Source organism: Tremella mesenterica, assembly GCF_000271645.1.
Source record: "Tremella mesenterica DSM 1558 unplaced genomic scaffold TREMEscaffold_8, whole genome shotgun sequence".
Classification (NCBI taxonomy): Eukaryota; Fungi; Basidiomycota; class Tremellomycetes; order Tremellales; family Tremellaceae; genus Tremella; species Tremella mesenterica.
The window spans coordinates 537,238-560,139 of record NW_006711232.1 but is presented as its reverse complement, the minus strand read 5'-3'; the positions used below and the strand labels follow the sequence as shown (position 1 = coordinate 560,139).

Below are 22,902 nucleotides of genomic sequence, written 5' to 3'. Positions count from 1 at the left end.
CCCACTCAACTCATAACGCCGAAACACGCCGAAAAACCAAATTCAAAGTGGCGGTTCATCACATCCATTCGTCATAACTTACCACCAATAAGACCTACGTAGAATATCTAGATAGTCGCACCCCCCTTATAACTCTTCGTGTCCTATAACACTTCTCGCTACACTTTCCACTTTAGAACTTACACTTTCTAAATGCTCCTTGACTCCTTCAGGACTGGGTGTTGCTCCTACCGCTCTACTAGCCGCTCGAGTGGCTGAATGTATCGATTTACTCGCTTCTGATTGTAAACTGACCAGAAGACTACTTCCTTCTGCCAACAACTCGGCTCCAGCTGTCGATCCCGCCAAATAGAGAGAACCTACATATGCCGAAGCGGATGAAGCGAGAGGTGTTGGGGTAGGTGCTAATCCCACAAGTGATTGGATCTGAGAGGCTAGGAGAGCTGCTTGATTTGTCATTTCTGAAACTGCAGATGAAGCGGTGGAAGAGACTTCGGTGTAGAGAGAAGATGCTTTGGAATCAACGTTTGAGTAGACAGATCCTGCAGCATCAAGAACGGATTCGAGGTGCTCCCCTGGCGATTCGGGTGAAGGGGTAGCTCCCACTGCTTTGACGAGGGAACGGGTAGCATCATGTAGTAAGGACGACGCGTCGTTGGCAATCGATTCGAGGTGTTCTTTTGGGGAATCAGGAGAGGGAGTTACACCGATAGCTCGCATACCGGCTCGAGTGGCGTCGTGAACCGCTGAACTGGCATCGTGAATGACGGAAGATGCAGACGCGGCGGCGTTACCAGCAAGTGAAGACGCGCCATCGACGATGGATTCGAAATGTTCTTGAGGGGTCTCGGGGCTGGGAGTGGCACCAACGGCAGACATCGCTGAACGAGTGGCATGATGGACATTCTCTTCAACCACTCCATACACCTGAGCAGCACCTTGGGCGACCACATTTCCGATAGAAGCAAGATGTTCAGCGGCGCCTTCAGGGGTCGGAGTGCCTCCAACCGCAGAGATAACAGATCGTGTTCCTTGATGAATGGCATCTGACGCGGCGGAAGAGAGAGAGGAAGCTTGATCTTCTACAGCCGAGTAAACAGAGTAGACCGAATTGCTAGCGGCTTCAACTACCGATTCTAGGTGTTCACGAGGGGACTCTGGAGAAGGTGTGACGCCGACTGCTGACATTGCCGATCGAGTGGCAGAGTGCACACTGGCCGATGCAGAAGAGATGACTTGTTCGCCGAGGGATTTCGCTTGGTCGACAATCCCGGTCGAAGACTCTTGGCCGGCTAAAGCAGCACTGGCTTGATTAAAAGCATCCATGATTTGCTCTTTGCCCTTTCCGATCACAGCCTCACCGGCAGCTGCAATTCCCACAGCTTCCGCCACGGGAAGAATAGAGTAGCGTCCATTACCGGTAGACGAAGGTTTACTGCCCGACGATGAAGACGAAGCCGACGCCAATTCTTGTGCCGCCTCGTACTGGTCTAAAGCGGAGCGTCTGAGGATTCCGGTACGAGCTTTGTAGCCTTCAAACATGTCATCAAGCTCGGTGTGAATGAGCGCGAAACCTTGATCGACGCTGGCAGATTGGTGATTTAAAGCTTTCAGGGGTGATTTAGCAGTAGCCAGAGCGTGATATTTGTCTTTCCATGTCTCGGCCGCTGTATGTCAGAAGCGTCTTTACATCAGATCATGTAACTCACCGCTCTTGACTGCATTGAGCTTCGACCAATCCTTTGTAGTGGCACCTTCGACAGAGCTCATCTGATGGTCAGTAGAGTACTCCACGACAATTTTTGAGTTGGCAGTATCCTCGGTCCTCTTGCCGAAAGTGTTCGGAAAAAAAGGAGGCGGTAGAGACAGGTGGATCATACAAGGAAGAGGGATTTCCATGACTGACCTGAACCAACAAAGCCTCAAATTCCTTCCCCATAGCCTCATCAACACCTTTGGAAGCCGAATCAATCAACTTCTGATCCTCCTTTTCAATGAACTTCCGCCTATCTCCTAAACCAGCTTTGACCCTTCGTACTTCCCCCGCCACCCGGCTCTCTGCATCCCTGGACATTTTGTCTACCAACTCGGGCGTGAATTTCTTTGGGTCCGTCCAGAATTTGTTGAAACCAGTGATGACGCGGTCGATGAATCTATCCAGCTCCTGTCGGGCATTTTGAGCATGTAAGGGCATTTTCTCCGCGACGATTTTGGTGTGACTGTCGAGTAACTGGCGAGTCAGCCTTCGTCTCGACTCCGATGGCCTTTCTCCCTCCTGTTCTCCGGAATCAACTGAAGGGGGAATATTTGAGCTTACCTGGGATGACAACTTGTCGTACCCCTCCTGTCCCGCTTGGTCCACTCGTTTTTTGATCACTTCCGCCGATTTTTGTATCTCCGTCTTGCTCAGCTTCCCTTTCTCAGACTCCTTCGCCTTCTGCTGAATGCTACTGGCACTCGCCTTCTCTTTACTCTTGACGCTGCTCGCACTCTCTTTGACTTTCTTCGGCGCCTCAACCTTTTCCGCTCGATCGTAAGTTTCCTTCATCGCTGCCTTTCCCTCGCCAACAGATGAAGATCCGACTTCCGGCAATATGTCCGCAATCATCGCCCAGAAACTTTTCTTGGGTTCCGGAGCCATCACGACTTCGGGTAGTATGGCCACCAAAATGGGTTTTACAAAAGGTTTATAAATTTTGACATAAAAGGCGTCGGTATATGGTTTACTGGCGAGAGATACCTTGTCTACATAAGGACCAACGTGCGGTTCAAGATACGCAGCGTAGAATTTGCCTGATTTTCTGATCATAAGCTTTTGGTCTCATATTTCACAACGAGGACTCACATGCGAATGATAGTACTTTGTCTGTATATTTGACCAGAGGTAATTTCCAAACCTTTCAATATCCTAGGGAGAACGACCTGAAGAACGACCCGTCTAGTTTCTTTAGCGGCGCGGATGAGATGTGGACGAACGACCATGTAATTTTTGTATGCCATATCCCTAGCTGTAGCGGCATACCCGGCGGATTGTTTGGTCAATGGATGACCCGCCACCGATTGGTACAATTGATATGATCTCCCAGAAGCGTCGTTTGCGTATCTCTGCGCCGTACTCAAATGTGGAGAGACGTATGACTTGTGAGCAGCTTCGATTCGAGATGTCAAAGGAGAGAAAGCGAGGTATACCTTTTGTCTCGCCCATGGTAAATGGGGTTGAACAAAAGTTAGATAAAACCTTTTTGCCCCTCTTCTCACTCTGTTCACCACGGGTTTAACAGGTCCATTCCATATCTTTCTCGTCACCTGATTGGCAGACGTGTAAGTAGGAAGAACATGATGGGTATAAATAGGATGAGTGACGATGGTGTGTTGGACATTTTCGATTTGAGGGTATACATAGGGAACAAGAACGGAATCGTGATATACGTTTGCGGGGTAACAAAATTTCTCGCGTAAGGGACCATAAGCTGATTTAGAATGAAGACCAAGTGAAGATAATACGAATTTCGAGATTGGGGAGTGTTGTTTAGGTGGAGGACAGATGATTGTAGAGGTGAGAGATAGAAGGAGGAGGAATGGGAGAGTGGAAATTATAGATATAATTGACCATGGATGTCGACGAGCAGTTGATATTGCTTTTCGAGCTTGGTTCTATCGCGTCAGTACTCGGGATCGCAATATGGGTTGCTTTCGTTGTGTGTATGTATTGATGTTGTAGGATTGTTGAGAGTGAAAATCGCGCTTGGACTGACCTTGGCAACTGCACCACCCTGAGTAGCAACATGACCAGCTTTATGAGTTAGGTTCGTAGCTTTATCCTTGATTTCTTCCGCCTTTTCTTTCACTTCAATAGGTATGGTTGGACCGTTCTATTCATCAGCAAAATATGAGTGATGGAATGAGAGATGACCCACGTAAAATTTCGTGCCACTGGTGCTTCTCACTCCAGAAGGTGCACCTTGAGAAGTTGGGGCACCTTTCCCAGAAGATCTTCGACCTCCGGAAGGTGGTTTCGAGCCTGACATGATGACAGGAGGGTAGAAGTGTCAGTCCAGAGCTTAGAGGAGATATGCTCAAGAGTTTGTGGGGTGGGTGACATGGAGGATGGATGCCATGACGATTGATGGCAGGCGGGAGCAAATTTCTCTCAGTGACGTGTGGCGAGTGGCAATCAGATGGATGACGTATGCACAACAATACATCGGTGTGAGGTATATGTACTACCGTACTACTGTACTCGTACTCATACATATGCGTAGATTTCGTGACAGCGACTAAGATCCCTACGAGGATACTGTACTCATACAACACGAAAGATGCTTCCACAGACTTTGACGATCCGCGCATGGCCACGGCACACTATGATATCCGTACTGCTCTAACACGCTCACTGGACCATAGTTCAGGAGGCATGGTAGGCAGAGCTCCCTTCTCAGGTCTTTGATCCGTCTCAGCTGTCCGTCTAACAGCTCTCTCAGGTGTTCTCCAACCATGGTCCTTTTTCATTGATCGATCGACTCTCCATACACCCCGGGGTGTCTCTCCTTCATCCCCATAACCCAATGTGGAGCGATTGTCAACGGACCCGGGGATTATATCGGCGATATTTGATCGAGTGTCGGAAACTGAGCTCTCGGTGTATGGCAACCGTCCTCTTTGGATGGAACGTGCCATGATTTCGTCTTCTGGAGGTACTCGAGGACTACGTGGGAAGCTACTCGGAGTTTTGCGCTCGGCAAGAGAAAAGTGACTTCGTAAAGGGGTTCGTGGTGGTGATGGTGCTGAACTCGCTCGTAAAGCCGCTGCTCGATGTGGCGGCAGATAAACTCCCGGTGAGCTAGGCGTTGTGACTGGTATGATACGTGTTGCTGAAGGACTTCTAAATTCCGTAGGTGTCGATGATCCCAATCTCCTTCTTATCTTTTCACTTTTACTTATCTCAAAAGCTTGTAATGTCGAATGAGGATCTCCACATGTCTCCCATAGATCAGTTCTGATTCCATGCTTCAAAAGTTCTTCTTTCCAGAATGGTAAAGCCGGTTCCCAAAGAGGATGTATATTACTTGGATCTTGAGTATCTCTCCAGGTCCCTTGATCAACTTCTCCAAATCGCGATATAAAATCCGGGTCATTCGAATGGGTTAACATTTGAGGTGAAATATCAACAAAGCCCAAGATGTCAGGATATCGATCGCAAAATGACTTCAGCCCGGTGTTGAAGTCGTTGACCATTTTCACACGGGTGGGAAGAGTGACCAATGGGTAATCATGTAATAACATGTCACGAACGGGTATACCCTTCGGCATCAGATCTGATCCAGTGGGAAGAGGGGATGGGGTGTACATATGGTCGGAGACGGATAGTCGGGCAAGGGATGAAAGTATATGAGGGGGTGGATCGTAATCTTCAGGTTTCTTGTTAACTCTGAGGATATACTTATCAGGGATGCGTGGCTGAATTTCGTCTGGTACTACCGGTGGTAGAGCACCACAAATGAGAATTTTAGATCCGGAAGCGCCTTGAGCGTTCGCCGATTTGATTATGGATCCAACGGGTCCATTGACGATTTCGCGTTCTATGAAGGTGGTGTAGGCATCGAGGACGGCACGACAGTGGAGCTGGGGACCAGGAGCGGAATACTGACCGGGGAGAGATTCAGGGATGGAATCTGGCAAGGTAGGTCTCAAGTCTTCGGGGAAGGAAGCGGTGGTAAGGGGCTTAGTCTCAAGGTTGTACAGATAGTTAATTTGAAGGTCGACCTGGACGTTAGTATCACATCTTACACCAATCGTATATACACACATCAGATATGATGAAAGTGGAAGACTTACATTGCCAAAGATCAATAGAGCGTACCGTGGTTCCGAGAGGAGATCAGAAGAGAAGTGGATGAACAGGCTTGACAGGAGTTCATCGGCAACTTTGAGGGTAGACTTGGGATTGTTCAGACCCTGATGAGCACATCAGCTCCGGTTCGTTTGTGTCTGACATACTTATGAATAAACCGGATAGTAAAAAAGCTGCCAGGCTACGGGCAATCAGTCCTTGGTGAGGCGGTTGGTAAGGAGGAGAAGGATGGTAACGAGACAAACTCACCTTGGCACTAGCTCCTTTGAATTTTTTGATGATCCTATCCCTGTCTCGGAACAAGGTGAACGGTCCGACAAACGATTCACCAAAGATGATTAGAGAAGGCGTCGGAAGAGGTTTACGAGGTGGCGCTCGGGGAGAATCTAATCTCGAGGGGGCGGAAAGTGCAGTAGACATTGGATTCTGTTATTAGGGGGTTGAAGGGGGACGTTGAGGCTGCTGGATGCCACGATGATGGTTGGAATAGAAGTGATAGGGAAGAGGGCAAGCTGGAGTATAGGGTAGTGCTAGTAAAGACGGGATCGGAGAGGCAGGGTGAGAAGTGGCGAGCGAGAAAACGCAGGGGATGAGGGTTTGTACGTGGGAGAGTCAAAGCTGACGCGGATCCGCATGCAGAGATGACGAGTGAGTTAGAAGATCCTCATATACTTCGATCGCGGAATTTGTGGTCCGAGTGAGCACATAGCGGAGGGTGGGAGAATCGAACACAAAGTTTGCCATGTATAGTTGATTATGCAAAGTAGGTACGAGTAGACAAAGTGAGCCATGAACCGGGTCGTCTTGCAATATTCAGGCACGCCCCCCCACCTGCCGTGTGGCGTTGCTTGCAGCCATGCAGCTAGCAGCCAGCACCTGGTATCTCTGATGCATATAGACATGCAACTATCAGCTGAATTCAACTGCATGCTACATGCTACATGCTAAGCATGGCATGTAGCATGCACGCTGCGAAGAGGTTGTGTGTGACCCTGCATGATAGGCTTCTCTTCATTTCAGTGCAAAATCTCATGACTTTCCGTCCCCGGTCCTTTGGCCTGTGGGATTAAATGCGAAAATCCCAATCAAGAAAAACCATTCTCACCTCTCCCAAAAGTTGATGCCATTGCCGAACCCCACCTGAACCACGATCCACCAAATCTATCTTGCATCTGCTCGAGTATCTCATTCAATCTATCAACATGACTTCCCGAGCATCATCACAAATCGCTCTCGCTTCGACTGCAGTGGCCGTAACTGGGTTTTTAGGCTATTGCGTTTATTTTGATTATATGCGGAGACACAATCCTCAATTCCGAGCAAGGCTTCGTCAGTAGTCTTTCTTTGCTTCAATCCCTCATTCCATCATCGATCCAATTCATGCTTTTCCTTTCATATGACTCTTGAAAACCTACGAGAAATTCTAGTAAGATAGATGCTGATTCTGCAGGAAGACAACATCGTCAAGTCACTGAAAACCTCCAAGCGGAAATCGCTAAAAGAAAAGCTGAAAACCTCCGTCAGCTTCGGGCGGTAATGGCACAGATCGCTACTGAGCCTAGACCTTTGTCAGCAGAACAACAAGAGGCGTATTTCCAAGAGAATGTTGCGGAGGGTGAAAGATTGTCTCTTCTAGGTGAGTGTTCGGCCGTTCATATAGCACATTGCTGGAGCTGTACCTGCACTTTCCTTCATCATATCTTGTCCATTCTCTATCTTCTCAACGGCGAGACCTGTGATAGGACGTTTAGTGAGGTTCTTGCGTGGTCTTGAGAAACGAGATCAATGACATGCATGACGCTCATGCTCAGGTCCTGAACATCACATTGACGCGGCTACTCATTTCTACAAAGCCATGAGGACGTACCCCAACCCAATGGAGTTGCTTATGCGTGAGTGTCTTTGTATCCATCTTCTCCCCTTTCTCATGTCATAACATTATCTCGTCTCGTTCGGTCCACCTTACCAGTGATATTCCATGTTGTGATACACCTCTCCAGACTCATATAACTGATCAGCCTCCTGACAATCAGTATACCAAAGAGTAGTCCCCCCTCCCATCTTCGACCTCCTTGTCCAACTTTCTACCCTCAGTTCAGGTCCCACGGGTCCAACCCTCACTGCCGTTCCCCCTCGACCTGAGGCTAGTGTCGCGGACGTGGATGATTCTTCCCCTGACAGTGGGAGCGGGGGTGAGGCCAACTCGCTCAACTCGCCTAATGGAGCCAGCAGCGGGATGGGGAGCGGAGGGGAGTGGGAGAAGGTGAGCGATGGTGTTCCCGCCGTTTGATAGATCGCGAGGGGAGTATTACATGCTGCGAGGTGAGCGAGAAGAAGGGACGTACATATCTGGATTTCCGGTGGTTGATGGAGCTTGGAAGCGGAAGGGATGAAAACTTTGGACATGCATATAAAGGACACCTCTCATGTGTAATCAGTATGCAGCGATAGTCGATTTCAGGTTGTTATGTCTGTCACGTGTCTCTACCTTATTTCCAGCAAGGGCTGAGGGGTACGAGTAGTATAGCTGATGCTAGATGCTGCATGCTGCGCTTTGTTGAACCGCGGCTTGGCGGCCGGCGGTGACTCTCTGAATGCACCGCTCCTCCTCCACTCAACCCAACCCTTCTCTTTTGTATCATTACACTCAGCCTTAACCTCTTAGCTGCTCACTCGCATCCAGTACAGTACATTACTCGTCCTACAAGTGTACATATCTCCGAAGCTGATAATCTGAAACATTTGAGACTTCACACTCCGACCCTCGACCATCTATCTCTTCGTTTCCAGCCATACCCATCTCTCACCCTTCTCTTCTCTACTACATCCCATTCCACACCCTTACCCTTCACACCGCGCACTTAATCGATCTCCTTGCTCCATTAGATTGGACCTGGGCTGCTCGTTGACCCTTTCTGTCTGTCTACCTCCCCAAGGCGACTTACAAACCCCTTTCGTCAAACTGAGCATCCTGGGCTCCTGCGAGAGAGTGTAAACGGGAAATCACGTAGATCTTCAAGAATGGGTTCATGTATATCCTCGCCAGATAAAGGCGGTCAGAAATTAGGTTCAGCTCCTCCTACTCCTTCCCCCACTCCTGCGGCTGGAAGGGCGGCAGCGCCAGTGTCCAATAACAGACCTACGAGATCGGGTCCGCCGCCACAGGTTTTGGGAGGTAATGGGACGGAAGGAGATCCGAGGGAGGTCGCGAGACGTGCGGCAGAGATGAGATTGGACAAGGTGAGTGATCATTTACTCTCATATCTCAATCATGTATCTACATCTCATGCTCTATAACGACCTCTAGGGGTATACCGCGATCGTGGACCGTGGATCTTTCCTCGATCTCATTACCGCGGAAAGACGTTTGTCATGAATGAATCAAGAGCAATATCATGACTGTTTCATAAGATATGTAAGAAACGAAGGAAAGTTGATCCGTAGGAACGAAATAAAGGGGTAAACTCTTCAAACCCATCTGCAGGGAAATTGAGTAGACAATTGGAAGCTACGAGAAAGGCTCCTTCTCAGCCTCCTCCAAATGAACGATTAATGGTATGTTCCTCTTGATCTCATACTTTTCACTTCTTTCAAATCATTCCGATCATTCCTGTCCTTCTCACATCTGTTCCCCCTCTTTTCCCATTCACCGACCTCATGCCATGGACCATAAGCCGAGTAGCATGAAGAAAAAGTCGAATGATAAAAGTGCTGATGGTCAGGATGCAGGACGATGGAATTGATCAATTTGTAGAGGGATCTAGGTTGTACAACACGATATGGAATATTTGTCTCATCCACCCTGGATCTTCTCCTAGCCCAAGTTATCGGGTTGTGGGGGGTTTGTAAAATTAAGGAAAACCACCACACGAGGCAGACGCCATCTCATCTAAGTACTGTTAGTGGCTTCGTTGTCCGTAATAGAATTTAGACCTCAATCCAATGGGTAGAATCTTTAAATCCCTCAAAGGACCTTCACCTTTGATAGATTTCATCATTCATCATCCTTTTCCCTCCCCCGTTTTTTCAACTCCCCTTATCCCTTATCAAACGCAACGCCAAGATTGTCTGATACAGATCAGAGATCGAAGAAATAGCCGGGGGGTTGGGGTCGGGGATAGAGACGGGTCGGCGTAATGACGATAAGACATCAAAGGATGATGATAAGCGGAGATGTATGAAGATTTTTGTATTTTCATATAAATAATAGCAGTTGATATCACTTGGTCTTTTCCCTCTAATTTATCGCTATTCATCTTGCTTGTGAGATTTCATATCCAACCTCGCTAGTTTACAACAGGTAAGTGCGAGTGTTCACCTCTCAGTACTCAAATAGAGTGGTGACCGGTAAGATGACCGGTTGAACCGAAACTTTGTCCGATCAACGACTCCGACTCGATACTACTCTACCTTCTTTTCCTTACCTCCCCCTTCTTGCTCATTCCTCAGCTATCCACCCTTCTGCCTCTGTAAATCTGTACCTATACAGAATCATAGTCGAGGCTGTGTAATTTTGAGTAAATCGCTGATACTTTCTCTTTTATTGCAAAACCCCCAAACTCATATCAAATCCGTCATCTTTCCCTTGCCCGATCTTCATTGCCCGATTCACATCCCCCATCTCTAATGCCCCGTACCCCATTCCAGCTCCCCGCCCTCAAACGACCAACAACAACACTCCACTCCAGATTTAACAGCACCATGTCTACCCCTCAAACCAACGGTCACCCCAAAGGGAAATTCACTCCCGCTTTGCGATTAGACACCATCAATGGGGCAGTCCCAAATGTTCAATATGCCGTTCGTGGTGAACTAGCATTACGTGCCGACAAATATTTACATAAACTCCATGATCATCCCAAAGATCATGGATTGCCATTTGATAGAGTCGTCACTGCCAATATTGGAAATCCTCAACAAGCGGGATTAGATCAAAAACCAATCACTTTTTGGCGTCAAGTGATCAGTCTTTTGGAATACCCAGATTTGTTGGATAAACATTTGGAAGTGGCTAAACAGATATATCCCGTGGATGCGATTGAGAGAGCTAAGAAGTTACATGCTGAGATTGGAAGTGTTGGAGCTTATAGTCAGAGTAAAGGTGTGGTAACGATCAGAAGGAGGGTGGCTAAGTTTATTGAAGGTGAGTGAATCTCTTCTAATACTACTTACTATCAATTATAACCGGATTACTCTCCATGTCCCGGATCTTCACCTGTAAGATCTATTCCAAGCTGCTGGTCACGTACTGACACAGTACATACCTTGGCCTGTCTGGAGACCCGTGATTTACGGATCTCGAGACGTCGTTTACACAACCTTCCACATTCCGTTCAGATGTCGTCATCTCACGCTTGCACTCCATTCCACCAGCACGATTGATCAGAAGGGCTGCACGCTTCATGATAGACACGAAACACTCCCAAGTTGACACCGGCTGACTTTCAGAACGTGATGGCTATCCCTCGGATCCTGAACACATCTTCCTCACAGCCGGCGCATCAGGAGGTGTAGCTTCCATCCTCGGTGTCGCCCTTCATCCCGGTGACGGGTGTCTCATTCCTATCCCTCAATATCCTCTTTACACCGCTACCCTAGCTTATTTATCTGCGACTCCTCTCCCATACTACCTATCTGAAGAAAACAACTGGTCCATGTCTCATGACACCATCCTCGAATCCGTATCCAAAGCCCGCCAGGAAGGCGTACCGGTGAAATCGTTGGTCATCATCAACCCCGGTAACCCCACAGGAGCATGTTTGGATCGAAAAGCTATGGAAGCGGTCATTCAATTATGTTACGAAGAAGAAATTTTGTTACTTGCCGATGAAGTGTATCAAGCAAACATCTTTTATCCGGAACAGAAACCATTCGTATCGTTCAAAAAGGTTTTGATGGGTATGCCTGAAGAAATTGCAAAGAGTGTGGAATTGGTCAGCTTTCATTCTATCTCCAAAGGAATGAGTGGGGAATGTGGGAGGAGAGGAGGATATTTCGAATGTGTCAATATTTTGCCCGAGGTCATGGATCAGATTTATAAGATGGCTAGTGTATCACTATGTCCACCTCTGACCGGACAGGTGAGTGATTCATTGATTTCTTCTCTGTTTCTTGGTTTCCACACTCTTGCTCGGCCAACTTCATCCGTATCAATCATATCTGCCGCGGACATCCCTTCGGACAACCTCTCTCTGGCCGGCTTGCGATCCATTCCCCACTCCTATCTTTGAGAATAATCCGTTGTCATACCAAACCCTCGTATCATCTCCTCATCTTTAACCGCATGAAGAGTGGGATCAGCCGAGGTAGATAACAGTCATTGACGCATAGATCGGCGTTGACCTCCTCGTCTCCCCTCCCAAACCCGGCGACCCCTCGTTCAGTCAATGGGAAGAAGAAACTCAAAGTATCCTTGCGAACCTCAAATCTCGCAGTGCTTACATGAGCGATAAATTCAATTCTTTACCAGGGATGAGCTGTGTCCCTGCGGACGGAGCCATGTACTTGATGCCGAAGATTGAGATCCCCACTAAAGGCGATAGAAGAAGCTAAGACGAGAGGGAAAGAGCCAGATGTCATGTATGCTTTGGATCTGCTTGGTGAGTCTTCAAGAGTCTTCACAATCTATCGAATTCACAGCCCCCACTCCTTTGTTTCAATCTTTTCATCTCACTGATCTTCCCTATAAGGGCTTTCGTGCGGGATCATACGGCCAAATTGTCCCATAGAGTGACTATCTAGTGCTGCGTCGTCACATCGTCGAAATTGGTTGTGAGACGGATAGAGAGGGGACAACAAGAGCGTGACTGACAAATAGATGCCACAGGAATCTGCGCCGTCGCAGGATCAGGCTTCGGTCAAGTTCCCGGCACGTATCATATCCGTGTCACCGCGTTGTGTCCTGGAGTGGAAGAATACTGTGGAAAGATTGAGACGTTCCATAAAGAATTCATGGAGAAGTGGGCGTGATTACGGGGCCGTTCCCTCCCTCGGGAGATACGGTCCATATACAAGTCTATCACCCTTCATCAGACTATGGATCCGTCTAGGTTGGTAAGATGGGAGGTACTGTATGTGGATATGATGATCTGCATCTTATGTGTTCTTCTTGACGTCAAGGACTGACATTTACCTCAAATTTATTCATACACTCTATTTTACGCTATTGATAAGAGGCAGGAGACTGTTGGTACTTTGATGACTGACCGAAACAGGGTCATTGTACGGAGTGACAAAAAGCCATCGACATGTGACGCCCAGACCAGGTCCGTACAGACTGATGCTGACCAAGACGGGGAACAGGAAGAATCGTCAGACGGAGAAGAAGGTTCCGGTGAATGATCAATGAGGGGCTCCACAACTGATCTTAGCTACAGGATTAGGTGTATCCCATACGCTTTCCGTATAAGGAGGAGTGTTGGATACTTGGTAAGCTTCAAGATTAGGTGGTATGGCGGTTGCTTGTATCGTACACTGATGATCAGTCCTTCAAATCTCCTTTCAACCATTCTCATCTTCCTGTTATTTCCCCTCATTTCATTCACTCTAGACATATCCAAATGTTGCTCATTTGACTCTCACTTCTTAAGGAAGACAGAAATCTCAAGATCTCAAATTTTGGAACAAAAGTTAAGCATACCCTCTCCCTAATCTTAGTATCTGGGTGAATGTGATGTCACTCAACTGAAGGGAAAGAAAGACAATAAGTACTCACAGTCACCGTCCCTGTTGGAGCAGCATTAAGAGGAGGATCCCATCTTCCTTCTCCAGCCCACATAACCATTTCAAAAGTTTCCTCTTGAAACCCATTATCTTGGAAAAACAAACTCGCGTAATTTTCTCCGTAACCTCCTGTCCATTCTAACGTTTTAGAAAGAGGAGTGACATGGGTGAAATTCGTCCAGTATAGGAAGATGGAGCGATAATCATCTGGATCGTGAGCAAGGATCAGAGGGGTGAAGAAGGTAGTGAAGAGGAGTGTGATAATGGTGAGATACATGGGTTATCGGTTCTTGCTTGTCTTGGTTCAAATCCACAACCGTTGACTAGGTAGTTGGTGACGTGGTCTGATAAGATGAATTTGTCGTTGGTCTGTATCTCGATCTGAATTGCTGGAAAGATGATCAGTAGTGATGGTTATTCGGTGAAGGTTGACTGGGTATCCGAGTCAGAAGAGAACTGTATTTGAAAAGGTTGCCTTGTAAAACAAGATAGATAGGGTCTTTTATGTATGCAGAGGTTACAGGACAGGACAGATGGTCAATCCTTGACAGTGGAGATACCTCCTTTGATCTATGCAGATGATAGGTGGATCCATTCATCCGCCTTGGTCGTCAAGATGAAAAGAGAGTTCGGGGCAGGTAGAAAGGGTATGCCAGGGGCCGGGGGGATCACATGGAATGATGGAGATTTGCAGGGTATGAGGGGAGATCAACAAGGTTCTTTTCAGTCCGTGCGATATTCAGCAAGCAGACCACGGAGGTTGATTGCGACTGTTACAATCACGTCGACAGGTCAATCTGCATTCCGAAAGAGATTTTACATAAGAGAACAATGATTTCTCTAGTCAGTCACGATACTCCTGAACTACTAAATTTCATAGTTGACATATGGTGCATGTATGTATCGCAATAAAGCAGTTGCTAGATGCTCTTCTTGCTACTCGTACCTCCAAGTGCAACTTCTACCGCCACTGACCTCCGCCACGTTGACGCGTCCACGATCACTTTTGCCTCACTTTCTCCATCCACCCATCTTTTCCTTTCATCTTAGAGCACCTCAATCATACCTCCTCATGTCCTTCTCATAGTCCGATCCCCGTCTCCAACAGTATCATGCCACCTAGTGGACTCCAGATCCACAAACTCGGCCTCGAAGGTTGTACCGACCCGTCATCCTCGGTAGTCCGAGGTCTTCTTTGTCTCAAAGCTAGTCCCTCCTCTCTTCTTTATTGACTTCAGCTAACAGACTCAGCTATCTTTACCACGAGATGTAGATAGTCGAATACCACGATTGGCACTTTTTGGTTCAAAACCTCCTCGTTTACTTTCCGCACCATGTATCTACCCTTTACCCATTCCTCACCTTGCTCTATCGAGACATCCTAACAAAGCGAAACAATTACGGACAGCTTCCACTTTGTTGGGTCTACCAGGACCTTCAGCTTATCCGCCTTCATCACCAGTGAGGAACGAACCGAAACCTTCCGTTGAGGTGAATCAATCTACCGGTCAGGTATTTTTGACTTTTGATCCAGGCCGAAATAAGAATAGAAAAGATCAGGGTAACACGGTGAGAAGAGAATGGTTGCTCGTGGTGGAATTTGAAGTGGAGATCATTGGATCCGAATCTGGAGTGTCCAAGGTATATCCATTCTTTCAATTATCTCGATAAAATTCTATGATCAAAGGAAGGGGCATGTGTACTGACGATTAGGTGTCCATTCCAGTACCTAAATGTCTCGATAATGTCCTTCGACTCAAAATTTCTCAACCTGTCACATCGACAAGCTCGATGGGTGCTATAGATCTTGTCACGCATCCTAAAATGCTTCCTTTGCCAGAAACGTTCTTCGAGCTCTCAGAAGATATCAGACCTCCTTCCAGAGGTCAAAACAGAGCTGGGAGATTGGGCGCCGAAGAAGGATGGGAAGATGGGGAAATCATGGGTCCTGACGATCATATGGATGAGTTGGATGGGTACGAGACGGAAAATAACGATGACGATGATGGTACTTGGGTTCTTGGTCGTTTTCAAAGGTCCGTCCAACTCTTCATCACAACAGCGCAAAGTCATTTGTTGATAGACAGTACTGATTTCCTTCAACTCGAATGGTCTTTCGCATCAGCCATCCCTAAACTCATTGTCAATCCAAGTTGGCATCCTCAAACTCCATCCATTTCCCTATCGTACGAAACTTTGATCGAAGCTTTCTCCATCCTTCCTCTTTTTGTAGACTTACCAGATGGTTGGGGATGGCAATCTCTTGATATTTCCGCCGATGGTTTGCGCATTTGGCGTTCCACCGATTCTTCCTTCTTCTCTTCTCAAACCTCTTCAAATGATATGGACGATTCATTCCAAGATGACTCATTCGCTACCGTTCGGAACAAATCTAAATCCTTCAAACGCCCCAGTATACTATCCAATGGCGACACGAGAGCATCTTTGTTAGCGCAAACCATGCCGAACTTGGGTGATGATACATTGGACGATTTCTCATTTGAGATACCACAAGAACATTCTTCCAAACCTTTACATCCCATGACGCCAACAACATCAAGTTTGAAATCTTCCTCGATGTCTAAACCTTCCTCGATGTCTTACTCAAAAGGAAACGTACCCGTTCATGCTACATGCTTCGAGCTTGAGTTCGAGCCTGTGGGAAGTGGCAGTACGGCCGATCGAAGAGTACAACTTCAAGGAACTTTGGTCCCTTTATCTTCTTTGACATTTGTGTCTTGTTCTTTACCTTGTCAACTACCTATTGTGAGACTTGACATTCCTTCAGCACCTACAACATGTCAAATCACTTATCCGACACCCGATCATCCTTCAAATACAATCACATACGACATGTCTTCCTCCGCTCCACCCTTCATCTGGCTTGACTCCTCTGGTCGATCGATCGCACCCCAACCACTCTCCTCAGTACAAGGAGAGATTATGGTTCGGGTGGAAAGAGACGCATGGCATTCTCAAACAATTCACCTGTTGGTTCCTATCCCCAAGAAAACCGATTCGGATATTGGTTTTTCTATCCCGTGCCCGGGACCTAGTAGGACTTGTCAAATAGTTCGGGCCTCTATAGGAGGTAAAACCATCCCTAGATGTGTGGTGAAGTGTGATGATCGATTTGAGATTAGATTGCGTACAGAAGGTAATATGGGTTCAGGAGGGAGTGTGACGTTGTCAAATGTGGAGATCACCATTCAGGTGGAACATATGGGTGATATAGTGGCTGTTCCACACTTTCCTTCCGCCGTAGGCTCCATGACGGTTCATCTCGAAGGGAAACACTGGGGTGGTAAGTTGATCATTCCTCTACTTCTTTTTCCTCATCCAATGTATCAATAAGAAACAACGACGTATTGTACACGCTAAACCTCAGATCTATCTAAACTTACTCATCAAACCAACTTGAAATATCTTTCTTCCACTCATTACAACATCTCTCTCCCTTGCCCAACCCCACCTTTCTTCACCTTAACCACACCCAAGACGAAAAAGTCTAAAACGATATTCTCACTAGGAACGTTTATAAACATTTTCTTCCTCTATCTACTTCTTTCAATGGGACAACAAGTCCAAAGGTTAAGAAACGAAGTTACTTTTTTATCTGATGAAGCTCGTGATTTAAGGTTGTACACGATAGAACTTCAATCTCGTCCTATCACCCCTCCACCTTCGTCTCTATCCCCTGAGAACGTCGATGAGAGGGATATGAAGGGAATCAAGTTTGATGAGGTTGGGAGTTCGAATAAGTATGAACAGACTTCTGTCGCTAGGGTTGTTTTACAGTCTGCTTGGGGAGAATGGGCGAATCATCCAACGTTAGTTGTTGTTTTCTTTCGTTTCTCCTCTACCCTTCTTTCCAATTCTAAATTTGGAGTTGAAGATAGTCTGCTCTATACTTTGTATCATATCAGTATCCAGATTATCCACATTAAATGTTATTTGAGACATTCTATTGATGTATATGGGCCGTGCCGACCCCTGGGAACGAAGGGGGGTCAAGGAGCAAGACAATTCAGGCAAGGAAGAGGAAGAGAAAGAGGAGAAAAATACCACTTGGTACTCAGCTAACGAACAGAGTCAAAACCATGACAAAAGGTTTAGGATGGTTATGGCACGCCGTCATCTGGGTCATCCACGGTTGAAAAAACTTACAATCCGAAAGATCTTCTCACATTTCACACCCATCTCACATCATTTGCATCCTTTTCATCTTGTTCGACATTCAAGCATAGCATAGTATGCATATCATTTCAAATCGAAATCCTTCAAACGATCAAAAAACAGATTCTGATATTAAAATTCTAAGCTACAAACATATATACATCCCCTCATTCCCTTCTTCCTTTTCACATCTCATCATCAACCCTTGTTCTTAACCTAACCTTCAACTTTTTGATGTGAACTTCCACTAGATTCAGCATCACTCCTATCACCCAATGGACTTTTTTCTTTCCCATCTTGTTTCCTTTTTTGAGCTTGAGCTTGATCACCACCACCATGTTGATCAGCCATAGATTTATCACCTTCTGCCGCTGGTGCACCATTTCCAGAATTACCTCCTACCCTCCCACCACTCCCATTGGATTTAGCACCTTGTTCTTTTTCATTGGTTTGACCACTTTTGGCAGCGCCTTTCTTATCGTCTCCACCTTCACCATCTCCAGCGGCATTGGCACCTGGTGAAGCTTGACCAGAGGAGAAACGATAGTATGAACCACCACGATCGGTTTCATGTACAATGGTGAGACGTTGAAGATCAGTGAGGAAGTTTTCGAGCTTTTCGTTTTTCCTTGAACGAGAAAGACGACCGATATTGTCTAAAGCTCGGATTTTCGACATGAGCAGGTCTGGATAGATCAGCATAGACTCTTCAGCATACAAGATGAGAATAAACGAGGGTTCAATATTGGACGAGTACAAACAACGAGGCAGCAGAGAAAAGGATGCACCGGGAGAGAGAGACAGATTAGAGGGAAGAGATAGGTGAAGAAATTAGGTGAAAAGAAGTGACAACTGACAAAGGATGAGAATGACAACTGTGACACCAAATGAATAACCCCAAACTTTGACGACAGTAACAATGTCTATCCATCCACCATGGACGTTCGGACCTGAGATCCAACCGAATAGAGCGAAAAGAGTTGCCCTGGAACCAATCAGCGGTGATCTTTCAAGACATTTTAGAAACAACGTACAAAATATCAACACCCAATACAGCACCTATTAATTGCCATGATGGCCAGACATTGGGGGTTCCAGGTTCTTGTGCCAATCGAGTGATGACTATTCATTTAGCATCAAGTCCAAACATTCCTAGCTTGAGACTTACAAATGACCCAAGATTCAGTAAGTGCCACTTCCAGGAATATAATCTCTTCCGGTGAACCAAAGTTTTGGATTATACCGCCATTTTTGAGGAATAATGTTCCACGGAGGATCCATGTGCCTGCGGCGAGGAGTAATCCTGCTTTGTCAGTGACATTTTTACCCATAGACCCGACACTGTGAGGCGTATTGTGCAGTATCGAAGTTTAAAGTTGGCTACAGTCATGCCGGGTAAAATGGACTTTTTGTGAGTGGTCGAAAACCCACCCATGACAGTCGAGATGATCCATACTTTGGGCAATTGCCATTCTACAGGTTGACGAGCATAAGGAGCTTTGTCATATGCTATAGCTATCGTAGCCACATCTGCGAAAATCGCCAAAAACCTATTTGATCAGGATCCACGTTTTGCAATTGAATGAAGATAACACTTACACGATCAAGTCGATACGGATGCTTTGATTCAAGATCAGAATATCAAGCAAAACATATAATTCAAGATGTACACAAAGAGCAATACTGTATCGTCAGTCAATCTCACCCAGCGATATGACGCCGATCAGGAAGTCGAATAGCAGAAGGACACAAAGAGACATACCGATAGATAATGTACGCTTTCATACGGTGAAAGATCTGTCTGGCCACTTTTATAGCAGTGATGATTGTCGACAACCCTTCATCCAAAAAGACCACATCAGCTGCAGTTCTGGCAGCATCACTGGCACCTTCCACAGCAATACCACAATCGGCTTTTTTGAGAGAAGGAGCATCATTCACTCCATCTCCCGTCATAGCCGTCAAATGTCCTCTTTCCTGGAGTAAGGAAACAACTTGGTATTTATGTTCCGGGAAAACCTCTGCGAAACCATCGGCTGCTTCGACGAAATCTCGAATGTCAGAACCTGACATTCCTCCGCCTATGAGTTTCTCAGAGTCGTATACGTTCGTCTTGAGTCCGAGCTGTTTGCAAGTTTCTTTGGCTATAGCGACAGCATCCCCAGTGAGCATCTTTACGTGTATACCGAGATTGTTGGCTTCTCCAATGGTTCGAGCAGTGTCTGATCGTGGGGGATCGAACATGCACAACATTCCAAGTAATTGCCATTCTTTACCTTCTTCCTTCGAGGCCACACCGAGAGAACGGAATCCTCGAGTTGCGAATTGTTGAGCTTGATCACGGTATGCATTCACGGTCGCGGCGTCGAATTTTGCTAGTTTCAAAATGGCGTTGGGAGCACCTTTGGCGCAGGTGTATTTCTTGCCATCTTTCTCAACTTCGGCGGTGATACGTTTGGACACGGGATCGAATGGCAAAAACTTGTTGGTCTTCCAGCCTTGTTTGAGCATTTCCTGAGCTTTGGGATAGTCCTGCGAGTCAGCAAAAGCCTGTCATGCTTCCTCTACGGCCCAATCTCCACCAGCAGCATTGTCGAAGGACGATCGCGAGGAAAGGAGAGGATTTGACTAGGAGGAGCATCTGAACTGACTTTCAACCCCACAATGGTGACTTTGTCGATGGGATCCAGAGATTTGATATTGTGCGAAGAGGCCAAAACTGCAACAGCCATAAACCAATTCGGGTCCACATCGGGTGCGATATACGGATCGTTCAGCGACAACTTATTCGCCGTCAAAGTACCAGTCTTGTCCGAACACAAAATATCCACCCCAGCAAGTGATTCGATAGCCGTGAGCTTCTGTACGATAGCTTTTCGTCTAGCGAGATATGCCGCACCGACAGCTAGCGTGGTGGTCGTCACCACGGGCAGACCGACCGGTACACCGATAATGAGGAACGCAAGTGCGTACACGAGTAAATTGTTTTCTTTGGGTGTAGCGATCCCTACCCCTCGGAAGAAACTGCCGATCCAAGCTGCAAAGATGAAGAATATGACCAATACCAAGAGAGATTCACCGATGTTACCAAGGACTATTTGAAAGTGACCACGTTCATTTGAATCGGAAACCAAAGCGGCAGTCCGACCGACGAAAGATTGTTTTGCAGGGAGAGTGACGATGGCGTAGACTTTACCACGTTTAATACCGCATGTGTAGTATGCGACATCTCCAAGGAACTTGTCGACAGCGAGAGATTCTCCTGTGATAGCTGACTGATCCACTGAACAGAGAGAGGGACCTTTGTTGGGACCATCATCCTCATCATCGTCAGATTCGTCGTCTTTCCCGTGATGTTTCTCTGCTTTGGATTTGTCAATCTTATCTAAAATGTCCTTGGACTAAAATCGTGAGCGGATTTCACAATGGTACTTTGAGCTATATAACTCACGTTGGCACCGTTCTTATCATTGTAATCGCCGATGATCTGAGATGATTAGTCTGACGACAAGTGAGAGGAACATTCGACGTACTTTGGAGTCTGCAGGAATCGTGCTTCCCTCTTCGAGAACGACGATATCACCAGGGACCAAATCTCGCGCTTCAATTTCCTGTTCTTTACCATCTCGGATCACCGTGCTTTTCATGGAAATGCCGGCTTTGAGCTGAGCCACAATGTCTCCGGCTTGTCTGCAAAGTCAGTCTTCTCCCTGTCGCTCTTTGTACCTTGTGCAGCATCCCACAGCTGAATGAGCTTGGACGAAGGATTAGAAAGATACTGACTTCTCTTGATACCATCCGACGAAACTGTTCAAAGCCAAAATACCTGCCATCAGCACTATTTTCCAGCAAGAGAAGGTAAACATACCAATGATGACACCAAAATCGATCCAATCTCTCAATCCAGCAGCAAGAAGAACAGCCAGTTCCATAACATACAAGATGGGTCCTCGAAAATACCCTAAGAATTTGAGGAACTGATTCTCTGACGGACTGCATATCAGCATTGACTCACTGTGTATCTAAGAGTCGGTCAGGGGAGGCGAAGGCTGACAAACCTTTGAAGCTCGTTGAATCCCACTACCTTGCGTCTGTTCTCGGCTTCGGCTGCGGTGATACCTTTTTGACGATCTGTGTCCAGCCATTCTTTTGGTATCTATGAGTCAGTTCCGCTCATTCACAATTGTTGTGTACCACTTGGTTTGAGAGGAAGGGCCGTTTGAATAGCTGAGATGTATAGAGTTGAATGGGGTGAGGTGATGAGATAAACAAGGCAGGTCAAACCTACTCTTTTGACTGTTGACTCGATCTTCGTCTTCTTCCAAGGTGTGTACCACTTTCTGACATACTTTGCATCCTTGTCATCATCATCATCCCCCTTGTTTTCCTTCTCCTTGAGAATTTTAGCCTGATCTTCCACGTAGAGTAATAATGATTGATATTCTTCTCCCTCATAGCCTGAAGGTCAGCCAATGGATCATCAAACGTAGCACACACCGCTCAATACCTCAAAAGAAGCCTATACCTCTGATCCAGGTTTACCACTAGTCGATAGCGGTCAAGGAGAAGTAAAGAGACGTACGCTTAGCCTTTTCTTCATCTTGTCGCTGTTGCTCTACCTCTGCATTTCCATCCTCTGCGTTCCTCCCCTTGTGTCGATGTAATAAGGGCATGTCCTTATGGAGCGTTGAGCGAGTAACCAAGTGACCGTTTCCAGCTTGGTCGGGCTGTTGTTTATCGACGTCGATCTTCCAATGTCCTTGACAATGGTCGCTCACTTATCGCTTATATAGATGATGCGGTGTTATTACCCGTTGACTAAGGCTATAGTCACCACCTAAGTTGAGCCTCTGTGGAGTATTGGGATGAGGGCGCAATGAATGAGCGAGACGGTGGTAGAGTAAGTTAGTTGTTATAGAAGGAAGACCGTCATGGGACGTTGTGTGTCGATAACAGTATGGTGTTCCTGGATCCTGGAGCCTGGAGCGAGTCTATTTGCGGTCATGCGGTTCATCAACCATGACGTCCATCTGATGGGGATGACAACGTTGGCTGGTGGGTTCCCAATGACGTCATTCTATCGAAAACTCAAAAGAACCGGACAGCCGGTCATGTCCTTTCCCAATTCGGACACACCACAATACAACCTAGTA

At 46.7% G+C, this 22,902-nt stretch overlaps 7 protein-coding genes across 7 annotated transcripts; 4 read left to right on the top strand and 3 right to left on the bottom strand.

Annotated features, from left to right (window-relative positions):
• Positions 1-49: 49 nt before the first annotated feature.
• On the bottom strand, positions 50-3,787 carry TREMEDRAFT_71970 (uncharacterized protein; the record flags this gene model as incomplete). The annotated part of the gene is made up of 6 exons (XM_007005852.1): positions 50-1,667; positions 1,710-1,770; positions 1,907-2,230; positions 2,318-2,801; positions 2,846-3,654; positions 3,752-3,787. The coding sequence occupies 6 exons, from the start codon at positions 3,785-3,787 to the stop codon at positions 127-129; spliced, it is 3,255 nt and encodes a 1,084-aa protein (XP_007005914.1). The 3' UTR covers positions 50-126.
• Positions 3,788-7,053: 3,266 nt separating this feature from the next.
• Positions 7,054-8,337, top strand: TREMEDRAFT_74243 (uncharacterized protein; the record flags this gene model as incomplete). The annotated part of the gene is made up of 4 exons (XM_007005851.1): positions 7,054-7,180; positions 7,302-7,487; positions 7,663-7,743; positions 7,885-8,337. The coding sequence occupies 4 exons, from the start codon at positions 7,054-7,056 to the stop codon at positions 8,139-8,141; spliced, it is 651 nt and encodes a 216-aa protein (XP_007005913.1). The 3' UTR covers positions 8,142-8,337.
• A 535-nt stretch (positions 8,338-8,872) lies between these two features.
• TREMEDRAFT_63501 (uncharacterized protein) lies at positions 8,873-9,594 on the top strand (the record flags this gene model as incomplete). The annotated part of the gene is made up of 3 exons (XM_007005749.1): positions 8,873-9,091; positions 9,296-9,406; positions 9,574-9,594. The coding sequence occupies 3 exons, from the start codon at positions 8,873-8,875 to the stop codon at positions 9,592-9,594; spliced, it is 351 nt and encodes a 116-aa protein (XP_007005811.1).
• Positions 9,595-10,352: 758 nt separating this feature from the next.
• Positions 10,353-12,959, top strand: TREMEDRAFT_71968 (uncharacterized protein). Its single transcript, XM_007005850.1, has 5 exons — positions 10,353-10,994; positions 11,300-11,931; positions 12,182-12,331; positions 12,387-12,450; positions 12,669-12,959. Exons 1-5 carry the CDS (start codon positions 10,478-10,480, stop codon positions 12,818-12,820), a joined length of 1,515 nt encoding a protein of 504 aa, XP_007005912.1. The 5' UTR covers positions 10,353-10,477; the 3' UTR covers positions 12,821-12,959.
• Positions 12,960-13,192: 233 nt separating this feature from the next.
• On the bottom strand, positions 13,193-13,850 carry TREMEDRAFT_63499 (uncharacterized protein; the record flags this gene model as incomplete). Its single annotated transcript, XM_007005748.1, has 2 exons — positions 13,193-13,324; positions 13,566-13,850. 2 exons carry the CDS (start codon positions 13,848-13,850, stop codon positions 13,193-13,195), a joined length of 417 nt encoding a protein of 138 aa, XP_007005810.1.
• A 778-nt stretch (positions 13,851-14,628) lies between these two features.
• TREMEDRAFT_74241 (uncharacterized protein) lies at positions 14,629-17,656 on the top strand (the record flags this gene model as incomplete). Its single annotated transcript, XM_007005849.1, has 6 exons — positions 14,629-14,778; positions 14,825-15,214; positions 15,287-15,609; positions 15,661-16,877; positions 16,962-17,403; positions 17,605-17,656. Exons 1-6 carry the CDS (start codon positions 14,686-14,688, stop codon positions 17,654-17,656), a joined length of 2,517 nt encoding a protein of 838 aa, XP_007005911.1. The 5' UTR covers positions 14,629-14,685.
• A 156-nt stretch (positions 17,657-17,812) lies between these two features.
• TREMEDRAFT_44712 (uncharacterized protein) lies at positions 17,813-22,422 on the bottom strand (the record flags this gene model as incomplete). The annotated part of the gene is made up of 15 exons (XM_007005647.1): positions 17,813-18,435; positions 18,607-18,734; positions 18,784-18,871; positions 18,918-19,052; positions 19,181-19,299; positions 19,349-19,432; positions 19,512-20,281; positions 20,401-21,150; positions 21,201-21,236; positions 21,283-21,439; positions 21,533-21,575; positions 21,618-21,742; positions 21,808-21,905; positions 22,038-22,207; positions 22,332-22,422. 15 exons carry the CDS (start codon positions 22,420-22,422, stop codon positions 17,966-17,968), a joined length of 3,264 nt encoding a protein of 1,087 aa, XP_007005709.1. The 3' UTR covers positions 17,813-17,965.
• Between the last annotated feature and the right edge of the window lie 480 nt (positions 22,423-22,902).

What these genes read in the sequence shown, in the direction of transcription:
- TREMEDRAFT_71968 (XM_007005850.1), top strand. Translation starts at nt 10,478, where the DNA reads ATGCCCCGTACCCCATTCCAGCTCCCCGCCCTCAAACGACCAACAACA. An exon ending in GTCCACCTCTGACCGGACAG is followed by an intron (nt 11,932 to 12,181) that starts GTGAGTGATTCA and finishes ATTGACGCATAG; the next exon opens with ATCGGCGTTGACCTCCTCGT. An exon ending in CTTTACCAGGGATGAGCTGT is followed by an intron (nt 12,332 to 12,386) that starts GTCCCTGCGGAC and finishes TCCCCACTAAAG; the next exon opens with GCGATAGAAGAAGCTAAGAC.